The sequence below is a fragment of the Giraffa tippelskirchi genome, chromosome 4 (genome assembly GCF_054371585.1).
Source record: "Giraffa tippelskirchi isolate mGirTip1 chromosome 4, T2T-mGirTip1v1.2.pri, whole genome shotgun sequence".
Lineage (NCBI taxonomy): Eukaryota > Metazoa > Chordata > Mammalia > Artiodactyla > Giraffidae > Giraffa > Giraffa tippelskirchi.
The window spans coordinates 31,799,327-31,813,653 of record NC_137278.1 but is presented as its reverse complement, the minus strand read 5'-3'; the positions used below and the strand labels follow the sequence as shown (position 1 = coordinate 31,813,653).

Genomic DNA, 14,327 nt, shown 5'->3' with positions numbered 1-14,327 from the left:
ATCTTGGTTTAAAAAAGGCCATGGAAATATGTTCTTTCCATAACTAAAATTCATTCTGGTGCAGCAGCATGGAAGGAGATTAATATTGTGTATTTCTCTTTGTGTTTTCTTTTTCCTCCCTGTTTTACTTCTGAACAGTTAAGGCTTGTGCTAAGTGAAATATTATATTAAAAAATTTTTTTTCAGCTTTATTGAAGTGTGTTAACAAATAAAACTGTGAGTAAAATAAAATCTTTCCAGAATACTTTTGTGATACTTCTGTGAGAGAAATTTTTCTTGACTTAAATGTTAGATGCTGAATTGGGATTAAGAAAATTATAAAATTATTTTTTCTTTAGATATCTGGGAATGAATTTTACATCCATTTTCTCCATGACCACCTCTCTAGATTTATAGACTTTTTATAGTTTATAATATGTGTTTTGTCAAATGAGTGTTGATCCATTAATTTTATCTTAATTCAGTGTTACATAGGCTATTCAGAGACTAGAAACTAATCATTGTGTTCTTTTTGTTTTGTTTTGTTTTTTTGACAGTGGAACTTCCCCTCTTGCATGCCTGAATGCCATGCTGCACACAAACTCCCGAGGTGAAGAAGGCATCTTCTATAAGGTTCCAGGTAGAATGGGAGTATATACTTTGAAGGTAAATATTTTTGTTAGGGAGTCATTTTAAATGTGAAAACAGGAAGAGACTACATATAAACAATACTTGAATCATAGAGACAGAATTCTGTTCTTGAAGAGCTTACTTTGAAGAAGAAGTAAAAATTTCAATCCCATGTCTAGTACTTTTTTCTTTAATTAATCTGTAGCCATGTGTAGATAGATTGGAGAAGTAACTTCACTTTTCACTCTCTGCCACAATATTATTTTGAAAGGATGAATTGAAAATTACTTCCAGCGACTTTTTAAAGGGCCTCACATCATTTAAATAATAATGAGTGTTACCGTGGAGCATATAGCTTTAATGCTTTATACTACTTTCTCCGTGGAGCATATAGCTTTAATGCTTTATACTACTTTCTCATTTAATTCTCTGTTACAATTCAGAACGGTGGTTATTATTTCTTTATTATAATGGAGAAAGCCAAAGGTCAGAAGATTGGATTTTCTTGCCCAGTGTTGGCCAGATAGTGTTAGAGCCAGAATATGAACTCAGATCTGACTGAATTTCCATTTTCTTTTATCATAACAAGCTTGCTAATTTCTAATTTCTGCACTAAAAAGGGATCTTGACTTCCCTTGTCCTTACAGTTGTAAACAGAAAAACCAACTCAAATGAACTTGAGGAAAACAGAGAATTTATTAGTTCACATAAGCTCAAAGTTTTAGGGAAACTCAGCCTGAATTCGAGAGCTCAAATGATTGTCATCAGAAATGGGTCTCTCTGCTTTCTTTTGGCTTCATGCTAAGGCAGGCCTTTTCCTCATCTACATGACTTCACTCCCAAGCCCCACTCTGCACGCTGTAAGCCTGGGGAGAAGGAGTCTCACAAACTGAAGCAGGAGCCCTTTTAGTTAGTTCTGATGTGGCTTAATTGGTATGGCTTGGTGCATATGCCTGTACCTAAACGATCACCTTTGCCAAATGTATTGAATCTTCTGATCACACTTGATATGAGGGTGTGGTTAAGCCCTCTCTAGCCAGATGGATTGAGGGGAGCATTATTTCTCAAAGGAAATTTATCAGCAGTGACTTATGTCCACGTGGTGTGCAACTCTTTTCCCCTCTTACCTTTTTAGCTTCGGCTGTAGTCATCACTGTGCTCGGTGGTTGTGTGTAGCACGCTAATTTTTAAAAGATCTAACTCACCTTTAATACCTTCTTTTAAAACACCTTGTTCAACTTCTTGGGGTTACAGGGATCTAGCCCACATGGAGCTTTCTGTTTCTTTTAGGTTTTAGCTGTTGTAGACCTTCCATATTGTTAAAAATATTTATTAAATGCCTACTCTGTACTGGACACGTAGAGGCTATAAAGAAGGATAAATTAAGGTCCCTGATCTCTTAAATCTCACATAGTTACTGAAATAATTAGTGACAGAATGTACTGTGCTATAAAGTGCTGTTATAGTGTAGAGAAATAAAGATTCATCTTGAATAAAGGGATTTGTAAATTTTTGTTTTTATTTTTGCTATTTTAAAAGTTGTAAAATTTGAGTTGAACTTTAGTAGAAAAGTAATGGGAGGAAGGGCCTTCCAGGACAAGGGAATAGGTTAAGTAGAGGCACAGATAAAACGAATCAGAATGGACTTGGGAGTAAATTGGAGTGGTTAGACCATAATCTGTGTGTGGGCTAGTGTGGTAAGGAGTCGGGGTGGGGTAAATGTTAGGTGAAGAACACACTTTGGAGGCTTTTGAAAACCTGACTCAGCAGTTGGAGAGAGGAGGAGGGAGGGTAGGCATGTGTTGAGGAAGTGGCAGAGGTTTTCAGGAGAACAGCATGATCAAATCCATGTTTAGCAAGATAATTCAAGTAGGATACACTTAAGAGTTAAGCAGGAAAACTTTTCAAAAAGATGATTATGATTGTTTGGAAGAGATAATTGGGCTGAATTGTGAGAGTGATTGGGGCTTCCCTGGTGGCTCAGAGGTAAAGAATCTGCTTGCAATGTGGGAGACTGGGGTTTGATCCCGATGAGAAAGATCCCCTGGAGAAGGGAATGGCTACCCACTCTAGTATTCTTGCCTGCAGAATTCCACGGACAGAGAAGCCTGGCAGGTTATAGTCCATGGGGTCGCAAAGAGTCAGACACGACTGAGCGACTAACACTTTTCATGAGACTGCTAAAAGAGGTGGAGGCAAGGAACATTAGAGAAATAAAATGTGAACTATTGGAAGTAAAAGAAGGGATGCAGTGATTCTAAGATGTGGGGCGTGAGTTGATCCTGGAGGGATCACAAGTTTAAGAAGATAGTTATATTTGTACTAAAGTATTTGTTGAACTTATGGATCAAGAGGTCTCTTTGGCAACTAATCCATAAAAGTTTCCTGCATTTTGAAAGAAAGAATAGAAAAATAAGGGATATGTATTTTAAGAAAGTGTATAACATGTGAAATGGCACTGGAGTATAAACATAAGTGAGAAAAAACAGTTCCTTACCAGATCAGAGGTTGCTATCTTCTTTTTTTTTTGTTGACCGCACCCTGCGGCATTTGGGATCTTAGTTCCCCCATCAGTAATCGAACCTGTGCCTTCTCCAGTGCAAGCTCAGAGTCTTAACCGCTGAACCAAAAGGGAAGCCCCCAGAGATTACTCCCTTGACTATAATGTTGTGAGTGCCAGTTGTAGGTAGGATGGTCATGTGTCAAAATTATTTTTGATCTGATAATAAAAATAAATTATGTGGGAAAACAGAAAATATATTGAGTGGAAAAAAGAATCATTCATAGTTTTAGAACTTAGAAATAACATTCACTAATGTATTTATATTTTATATACTATATAAATACATAGTAGCCAGCTAATATTTATTGAACCTTATCATATTCTAGACACTATACTAAGCGTTTTACATCTATTAACTCATTTAATTTCAGAATGATCTTTTAAGGTAGGTACTATTAACCCATCTTACAGGGAAGCTGAAGCATGAGCGTTTAAGACTTTGCCCAAGGCTGCATCATTAGGAGAAGATAAGGCCAGAATTCAAACCCTAGATTCTTAATTTTACAGCTTCCCTGTTATATCTATCATACTGTGGCTGACACAGGAATTGTTTCTGATTAGCATTCTCACTATGCAGTGCAGAAACCAAAGAGTCATATGATTTTTTTTTTTAATGATTCCTTTTGTATTTGATTATTGCTACTTACTAGCCAATTTTTGGAACCAAATAGATTCAAATAATGTACCATCTCTTGCTGTCCAGACTCTTAACTGAATTTATAATACATAATGGTACTTATATACACACAAATATATATACATTATATGGATGACGGGTATGCTTACATTTTAAAAAATTGTTATTGTATATATTTTATAGATTTCATCATTTGCCTGGACTTACATATAGCAAGTTTTTGTCTAAGCCTCTGTGTTGTACATGCATAAGATTGTCATGTATAATTTTTATCTTTGTGTATAGAAGGAAATAGTAGCTAATTTGACCCAAAGATGAGAGGTGACAGGAATCAGAAATTGCTGGTTCTGCTACTGAATCTTACAATCCTAAAAAATAATCAGCACAATTGCAAGTCACAATAATGCATATCAGAAATTTAATTCCTGTTTGCTGAAATGGTAATGATTAATCCTAATTGGATGCCTACATTTTCAGAAAGATGTGCCGGATGGGGTGAAAGAGCTTTCAGAAGGTTCAGAAGAAAGCAGTGATGGTCAGTCAGATTCCCAGAGTTCTGAGAACAGCAGCAGCAGCAGTGATGGTGGCAGCAACAAGGAGGGAAAAAAGAGCAGGTGGAAAAGGAAAGGTAAATCCACCTGACCCCTCAATAAAGTACTGAATGCTGTAGGATAAATGCCCTTGTTAATAGTTCTTCTTTTTCCAGACCCCGAGTCGGTTATTCTCTTTCCCTTGCTAGTTAGATCAGTACTGTCTCATGGAATTTCCTGCAGTGATGGAAGTGTTCTGCATCCATGTTGTGCAACTCAACAAAGTAGTCACTGGAACCATGTGTCTTTTGAGCACTTGAAATATAGCTAGTGTGACAGAGGAACTGAATTTTTCACTTTTATGTTAACGTGAATTTAAATAGCCACATGTGGCTCATGGCCATCACAATGGACAACATGGCTCTAGGTTTTTACCTGGGTTTATTTTCAGCTCTTGGCTACCTGTAACCCTTCTTAGGATGCTATTATGTTATTTACCTCTTTAATACTCTCTTCTAAAATTTGAGGACTTAATTGCTTTAACAGCTCACTCCTTACTAGGAAAAGAATGTTTTTGATTTCTACTAGCAAAGACTAAATTTAGTCTGCTAGTCTTTGCCCTCATCTCCTGCTTGGTTTCTGCTTTATAGTTTACCCCAAACCATTTTTTTAGAGAATAACATCTTTGTTGCTGCAGCTTCCCTGGGATGAATTTTACACTTAGAGATACATTTTATTACCTAGTCTTGCTAATTATCTGTAGCTTCTTTTTCAAGAGTCTTTTTGAAGAGGGAAAATCATTTTTACCCCAGTATTGGTAAATTGAGCCATATATGGTAGGACAGATTTTAAAAACCAGCTCATCCTGGTTACTTTATAAAGACTGATGTAGTGATATGCCAGAGCAAAATAGACATCCAGGAATTTCCCTAGCTTGGATATCCTCTTAGGTTTGAGTTGTAGGTGAGTTGTCTTTGGATCTAGAATTTAGAGTTACACTTATTAGCATAATTGACTCAGTTTTAAGTGCTAGTAGAGCTATTGATTTTTGAAATGTATCATAAAAGTCATCAGGTTTATTACCATTTCTGTGTTAATGTGTGGACTACTCTTGGAGAAAATTTAGATAACTGGTGGCGTTATCTGAGTTCTCTCGTAACAGCTGCTACACATGTTATTTGGACAAATTTTGAAACCAGGGGATCTTAACTTTAAGATCACAACCACTTAGAGAACAGCCCAGACCCTAAGTGTTATGAACAAATGGAATAACAACAAGGCAAGATTGGGACCTGTGACCAGCATTCCTTTTTTTTTTTTTTAATTAATTTATTTATTTGGCTGCGTAGGGTCTTAGTTGCGGCACACAGGATCTCTGCTGCGGTGTATAAACTCTCCCGTTGTGGCGCATGGGTTCCGAAGTGCACGGGCTTAGTTCCCTGATCAGACACTGAACCCATGTACCCTGCATTGCAAGGCAGATTCTCAACCACTGGACCACCAGGGAAATCCTCAGTATTCTTGATATGTATTTTTTAAAAGTAATCCCATTCAGTAGTGAAGAGAGATGTGTCCAGGGTCTTACGTTTTTCAGATTATACTAAAGACAACCCCCCCCCCAGTTTTTTTTCTGTTCTGTTTTTGGAAGATGGAGCCAAAAGTATTTAGGCTGCTTTCTCTCCTCTGCTTCCCCCCAGTTTACATTTTTCTTTTTAAGTTTGGGAATTGTTGATCTAGAATTAGGAACCAAACCAGGTCATCAAACAAGAGAAACAGATTTATAATTTCTGAATGTGGCTGGAAACAGGGAAATCAGCATTAAAGGTGGTCAGTAAACTGGGAACAAAGTCATAGTTGTGTAGGTCTTTGCTTTTTGGTAGCTCATAGGCTGCAGTAGCTGTTTTAGGTAGTGATTGTTACATGGTTGTGAAAGGCTATCTGTGAGGTAAATGTGTTGTGATTACAGGAGAATTTAAGAAATAACCATTGAACCCCATTCTCAGTAGCTTCAGTTCAGTTGCTCAGTCATGTCCAACTCTTTGCAGCACTCTTTGCATGGACTGCAGCACTCTAGGCTTCCCTGTCCATCACCAACTCCTGGAGTTTGCTCAGACTCATGTCCATGGAGTTGGTGATGCCATCCAACCATCTTATCCTCTGTCGTCCCCTTCTCCTCCTCTCAGTAGCTTAATGGGTAGATTAAAATATTACAACCTTGCCTCATACTTCGCATAATAATAGAAGGTATTAACATCAAGGTTATAGCAAATTCAAAATGGTAGTCAACATAAATTATTTTCGAACTGCCTCTGATGCATTCTTCTTGAAATTGTCACAGTATTAACTGCTTAGCCTCAGTTTATGTTGAGATCTTAAGATCTTTTCTGATTGTAGCCTGTTCAACTGAGACTAAGATGAACTTCATGTGATGTTTGGAAGATGGAGATGAGAGGTGTATGTGATGTCATATGGAATTCACATCGACTCTGGCAGCTCTGATAATCTTAAGAAATGGATAAATGCTAAGCTAGCAATAATGAAGAATGATTTAGTCTCTCATAGGATATACTTCTCTCATTCTTGGGTCATGCATATGGCATAGGCATAGAAATGTAGTTTTAGTTTTCTGTTGTATACATATGAGTGTTTTTGTAGTCCAGTGCAAATTAAAGTGGAAAACTTGTAGTTAGCAGTGATAGTAGTAGCATGCTGCAGAACAATTCTAAGTCAATTGCAGTTATTAACAAAGGTAAAACAAATGTGTGTCTATTCCATTTTCTTATTTAGAGCTTTCTCTCAGTCTGACATCACTTTATTTCAAATGCATTGTAAGACAGGAAGAACACTGAGATAGTATCGAAACCCACTTCCTTTTATGTACAAAAATAAAGAGCTCTGACAGCAAAACTGATACTTCTAGTTGGAAATCGATAGAGACTCTCTTGAAATAGGTATACCTTTCAGCCAGATAGGAACAGAGCCTAGAACCTTGAAATTCAGTCAGATGTTAAAACTAGTTTATTGATTTCTGTGTAAGGCGGAAGAACTTACAAGTTGGTAGTTTTGGTTCCTAATTTCCAGACAGGAAACAATGTTCAGAGAAGAGCTTTATGGAATTCCAAGTCAAGGTAAGATGGAATAACACCAGAAAAATGATTAAAATCAACTTTTTCTGTTGCTTTTTTGGTAGGATCGTATCTAAGTGAAGTCTGCCTTTTCCCTAAAATACAGTATTGCAGCATGAAACAACTACATGTATTATTGTTTTTATCTTCTGATAAAATTATTTATTATTGTCTTTATATAATATATTTTTAATAATAAAATTATTTTTATTATTTGTGAAAATTAAAACTCTCCCTTAAGAGAAGTATTGCTCTTTTTGACCATGAAAATGATTTGGGGAACTTAAATTGTTATCAGTCTTTCAACAATTAATCCTTTAACTGTATAAAGCTCAGTTTCAGTTTTGATGTTACTGCTTCATTATTTCTGATAGTCTCTCTAATACTTCAGAGGGTCTCACTGAATATCTTCAGGAGAAAAAATAAAATACTAAGTCAGTAAAATAAAATACTAATTCTTTTAATTCAAATGCATCTCATATGAATAGTCCATTACTCTTTGGACCTTGTTCCATATGATAATCACTTGTTGAAATGGAAAATTCCCAATGCTGTATTGAAAAGTGGTGCCTTCTGAGCTTATACCCAATGGATGGTACAGATGTATCCAACAAGCTGAAACTACCTGAGTAAACTAAACAAGTAAAACTGGCTTTAATGAGCCTCAAGTTCTAAATCACTTTGGAAAGCTGGTTTCTCAGTATATTGTAGTTGAACATGCATCAGAATCACCTGGAGAGCTCATTAAGACACAGATTCCTGGGCCCTACCTTCACGGTTTCTGGTTCAGTACTGTTGGGCTGGGATCCAGTAATTTGCATTTTTTAGATAGTAATGGTATCATTCTTGGTACAGTAACTTAGAAACCAGTGCTTAAGACAGTGTAGTAATAAGAGCAAAAGACTAGAAATTACTAAACTACTCATCAGAGTCCAGTTGAAGAAATTATGATACATCTGCACAATGGAATTTTATGTAGCTATTAAAAGGAAGATCATCCTTTAGTCTCTCCCCGTGTCTTCACATGGACTTCTCCTCTGTGTCTGTCTTGTGTTTAAGGTAACTCGTCATTTGATTTTAAGACCCACTGGGATCATCCAAGATGATTTCCTTGTCTCAAAATCAGTTACATCTGCCAAGGCTCCTTTTCCAAGTAATATAAAATTTCCAGGTTCTGGGGGTTGGGACGTGGACATGACTTCTAGTGGCCACCACTTAACCCACTACAAGTACTCACTCTTCTGAAACTATGCAAAGTTCAAATGTTGGTTGTGCTCCTTACTACCTGAGTCCTTTTGCAGGCTAATTAAATTTCTAGATAAAGAAAATGTAGATAATACCATCACAATATGGAGGTGTTTACATTTAATATTTATATATAAACACACATCCTTGAAATTTTTTCATATTTTTATTTGCATGGAAAAATGTCAACAAGGATACCAATCCAACTACATTGTTTAGTTATCTCAAAGGGTAGAATTGGAGGAGATTGGGTGGGAGTAGAAAGAGAAGTTGTAGCTACCTTATTGTTCAAGTCGCTAAGTCATGTCCAGCTCTTTGCAACCCCATGAACTGCAGCATGCCGGACTTCACTGTCTCCCAGACTTTGCTCAGATTCATGTCCATTGAGTTGGTGATGCCATCCAACCATCTCATCCTCTTCTCTTGCCCTCAGTCTTTCCCAGCATTACGGTCTTTTCCAGTGAGTCGGTTCTTCGCATTAGAGGATGGTTTATAAGAGTTCAATGAAATTCTGTTTAAACGAACCTAGCACAGCATTAGGCACATAGATGATGTTTACTTCTTGGTTACTCTAATAAAGTTAATGTGTCTTAGAGATAGCATAGGCACTATAAGGATTAAAAGAGATGAGTTTATCAACATGTGTTTAAATCATGTTTGCTCTTTATAGTCTGAACCTTTAATATTTAAAAGTTCCATTAAAGTTGTGAGACCAGTATTTGGCATTAAGTCAACTATGGGAGATTTTCCTCATTGGTAGGTCCTGGAATTTTCTTGATTTATTTTAGTTGGCTTCAAGATATGTTTATGGATTCATTTGCTAGAAAGGGCTTTTGCCTTAAAGAGAAACATTCCAAAGGTTTGCCCTGGTAATCATAGATAGCTTTATTGTCTGTTTTCCAGGCCACAGTTAGAATTGTTGCATTCTTTAACAGGGTCATTTTGGTTGGTTTGTTTTCGTTTATTTTTAGCTATTGGGGCAGTTGAGGACATGTATATTCTCAGATTTCTGCAAACCATTAAAAAGAAAGTAAATATAGTTAAATATTAATAGTTTTTAGCTTTATTTTCATAATGTCCATTAAAAGCATTGGTCAAATCAAGAAGACCGACAATAGCAAGTGTTGACAAGAGTGTGGAAAAATTGGAACACTCATATATTTCAGATGGAATTGTAAAAATGGTGCAGCCATTTTAGAAGTCAGTTTAGGACTTCCTTAAAACATTTAAACATAGAGTTACTGAAAAACCCATCAATTTCACTTTTAGATATGAACCCAGGAGAGTTGAAAACATATGTCCAACACAAAATCCTGCTAACGAGTGTTCATAATGGCCAAAAAGTGAAAACAGCCCAAATGTCTATCAGCTCATGAATAACAAAATGTGGCATATGCATACAGTAGAATATTATTTGGTGATAAAAAGAATAAAGTATAGATACATGCTGAAACATAGATGAATCTTTAAAACATGCAGTTTAAAAAAAAAAAAAGCCCATCACTAAAGAGGGAGGTGAGTTGGGGAAAAGAAGAATGACAGCTAACTGGTACAGAATTTTTTAATGGGTGATGAAAATTGATTCTGATGATGGTTGCACAACTTTGCAAATATTTTAAAAGCCATTAAATTTTACACTTCAGGTGAATTGTATGGTATAGGAATTGTATCTCAGTGAAACTTATTTTAAAAAATTGGTTAGCATCTGAGTGCACTAAGAATTTAGTTTCTTTTTGTTGCTTAACCATCTCAGGAATTATCCAACTCTATTTTTTGTTTTAACACCACACTTTCTTTCCCATATATAAACCCCCAGTAAGGGCTGGGATACAAAGCTGAAGTTAAGTATGATGAGTCTTCATAATATTGTCTACTGTTGCCATCATTTTTATTTTTGAGTCTGAGTCAGCAATTTCTTTATTATCTTGTATCATAAATTATACACTGTCGAACTTTAGAGAACATGAAGATCTTAATTGTGTTTATTATAAGAAGTATAGACCCTTGCTGGGGAAAACCCTTCACGCAATACTGAGGTTTGGCTAAGTCTGATAAAACAGCTAGTGATGAAGTAGAGAGTGATTCCATCCTATGTATACCTACGCTGATCCCATCAGAAGTCCTAAAGCACCCTTTTCACATGGGTAGACCTAAAACTATTGATGTCAGAGTTGAAGGAAGATAAGAATTCGAGAACGGTAGTGTTTGAGGTGGAATGACCTTATTGCCTTCATTTTAAAAATAAGGGAAAGTGGAACCCGTTCTGTCAATCCAGGACTCTTCCACAATATCATGTTGTCACTAGATTTACCTCTACATACAAACTGTCCAGTAGGTTCTAGAATCTTTTCTAAACTTTGCCTTAGTTGATGACTCATGGTTTATATTCTGCTTCCTGCTTCTTCAATCAATTCTATTGAAAAAATTAAAGAATGAAAAGAGATGAATACTAACATTCATCCCTTCCCCATCCTATCATCCTTCACTAGAGCTTTCTGAGGAAATAAACTGAAAAGGGAGGCTGTTTGCAGTAGAACTCCAAAAAGAAGATCCTTCCCAAAAGTGTTTGGTCACAGTTCTTAATATGGGTAGCACTCTATGATTGGGAAAGAAATGGTGCTTGATATCATCTCTGATAACAAAGCTTGGAATTGTCATTTTTCTCCCCCTAGTATCGTCTAGGCTGTCACAGCCATCTTCTCCTCATTCGGGCTGCCCATCTCCTACCATTCCGGCAGGTAAAGTCATTTCTTCATCACAGAAGCACAGCAAGAAGGCACTAAAGCAGGTAATCATGCTATTCTGTTTACAGAAGTATACTCTTGTACATTAAAAATGCATGATTCTGGCAGTCAATGACAGATTCTTGAAAGGACATTAAATCCCTTTAAGGAAAAATTTTGTGCAGTTTCCCAATTTGTTTTTAATAATTCATGCACTTCTGTGTTACAGCTTTGTCGTAGATACTCTTTTTATCACATTTTAAAAGTTCCTCATTAGTTTCCAGTTTGCTATGAGGGGTGTGTGTGTTACGAGTAGGTATTGTGTGTGTGTGTGTGTGTGTGTGTGTTACAAGTAGGTATTGAATTTTTTCAGGTTGATTTTTTTCAGCATTTATTAAGATGATCAGGTAACTTTTTAAGTCAGCCAGTAGGCAGAATTCCAGGGCTAGATTTTCTAATGTTAATCTATAGTTAACTCTCTGGAATAAACCCTATTATGTTTGTTATATTATTTTTAATATATTAGTGGACTTTTTCTTTTTATGAGTTTAGCTTAGATTTTGTTATATTCTTGTACCATCCTTGTACAATTTTGAGATCAGGATTGTTCTTAGCATCTGTTAAGTTCTGTAGCTCTCTATATTTTTCTAGATTTTTGGAAAAAATAATAGAAATTATTTTTTCCCTGAAAGTCTTGCAGATCTTTCCTTTTACTGTTTTCCTAGTGTTTCAGTTTCATTTAGTACTACTCTTGATTTCTGATTCTTTTAGCCAATTTTAGAAATTTATTTTTCTTAGAAAATGGTCTAGTTCACTTGATTTTTTGGTCAAATATTGGTATAAAGTTGTACATAGTAATTTTTTGTGCTTTTCTTTTGTTCCTCAGTGTTGTTTGTTTATAATGTATCTTCTTTTCTCAGTGTTACTTGCTGACTATTTTATTGGGCTTTTCAAAGAGCTAGCTTTTCATTTTTTTGAAATGCAAATTATCAATACATATAAATTTGACTAATATTAAGGACACAGACCACTTTTATCCTTAGATTGGTATATATAATAGAGTTTAATTGTAACAAAGCACTGTCAAGTATGTGGGAAAATGACTACTTGTAGTTTGCTGGTAGAATATAAATTATCATAGCTATTTTGGAGAAAAATTTTATAATTATTAAAGTTTTAAGTGCACATACCCTGTGACTAAGCAGTTAAATATTTGGAAACTTATCTTAGAAAAATGCATGTATTCATACATACATACACAGAAAAATGTTTTCATTAAAGTTTATAATAGGAAAAATTTACAAGCAGAGGTACATACATCAATTGCTTCATTAACAGTGGTGTATCCATACAGTAGACAATTATATAGGATTAAAAGTTTACTTTGTAATGAAATTGTTCTGCATAGACATATAAACATCACCACACTATAATGTTTAACTGTTAAAATCAAGATGTATTACAGCACTCATTAAAAACACACACATATATCTGACATACATACCCAGAACAATAATTTATTTCTAATGTAAACATGAATATGTATATATGCACCAACACACACATATAATGTAAGTGTAGAAGAAACTCAATAAGTAAAAATTAGTTGATGACTGTAACTTGTTACCTTATTCATGACATAAAAACTACTCTGTGTTTTCTTTTACTCTCAGGAGTCAGATACTGTATTTTCTTGAAAGAATATCAATATGGGAAATTATGTAAATTAGATTGTTGATATGTAAAGTAAGGTTTTTGCCTCCTGTGTATGTTTTTCATATTATTAGGTGAGAAAACTTATTTCAGTATGAGTTATCCTTTACCACAGTGAAATTTTTTTTTTATTGTTTGTTTTTTAAATTTTAAAATAGAATTAGGAACAGGGTTTGTGTACTACTGAGGGAGGGGGAAACTGAATACAATTCTTAAAGAAGCTGTAAGTTACTTTGTTTTTATCATATATCTGAATTTATATGATCATAGCAGAAATAGATAAGATCAAGTAGCTCTATTAAATTTTGCATTAACCTAGAATGACCTACATACAGCAAATAGAAAGAAATAAATACTAGTGGCTGCCACACAGGAAACCTACAAACATTTTGTATTCTGATTGCAAAGAATGAGAGATAAGCTGTCATCAATGATCAGACAAAACTGACATTATGTGTCTGCCTCAAGTATTATAAATGTTATAGGTGAAAGGTAAGCCAGATACCAGAGACTCTGAGTATTCTCTTCTCCACTGACAGCTTAGATGAAGGAGACCAAGTGTTGCCACTGTGCCTATATGGCATAGCCAGAACTGCATGTGAATGTGAAGTAGGAGAAAACCATATTGTGAAGAAAGAATCGGAAACAAGTAGGCAGTTGGTTATTCCACACTTTTCTACATGATGGTCTTGAAAGTTAAAGCTTAAACTGACATTTTAGTGAGGTCATTGATGTTCAGCCTTTTCCTGAAATGTAGTTTTAGTTTCTTTGTATTTTTTTTTTTTAAGCTCTTGAATTAAATAGTTGCCTTTATGTATCTTCATGATTAAAACCTCAGAAGCTAGTTATTTTTCTGTTCATTCTAGTTTAGTATATTCTATAAACTAAGAACATTATAGAAATTAAAATATTCTGAAGTAACCAGAAGGAACCACACTTCTTATTAATAGAACCAGTGTTTTCTAATCTTCCCTCTCTTCAGTTTACCACATTGCTATAAATCTCTGAGATTCATTTGATCATTGGGCCAGATCTTACTGCTCTTACACAAGATCAAATTCAAGTAGTTATTTACTACTTTTTGTTCAAATGTAGCACCTCTGAAGCATACATAAGGGAAATATTTATATTTCTAGATAAAGTTGATACAAATAACTATTCTTGGTGCAGGGCTTAGAATTC

General features: G+C 35.2%; 1 protein-coding gene across 4 annotated transcripts in view; it reads left to right on the top strand.

The window, feature by feature from the left end:
• Positions 1-14,327, top strand: part of ASXL2 (ASXL transcriptional regulator 2) — a 108,123-nt gene that overhangs the window by 70,684 nt on the left and 23,112 nt on the right. For all 4 annotated transcript variants that reach the window (XM_081592784.1, XM_081592785.1, XM_081592787.1 and 1 more), the window contains 3 exons: positions 537-645; positions 4,287-4,437; positions 11,382-11,497. In XM_081592784.1, coding sequence (XP_081448910.1) covers positions 537-645; positions 4,287-4,437; positions 11,382-11,497 — 376 coding nt within the window. The remainder of the gene's footprint in view (positions 1-536; positions 646-4,286; positions 4,438-11,381; positions 11,498-14,327) is intronic.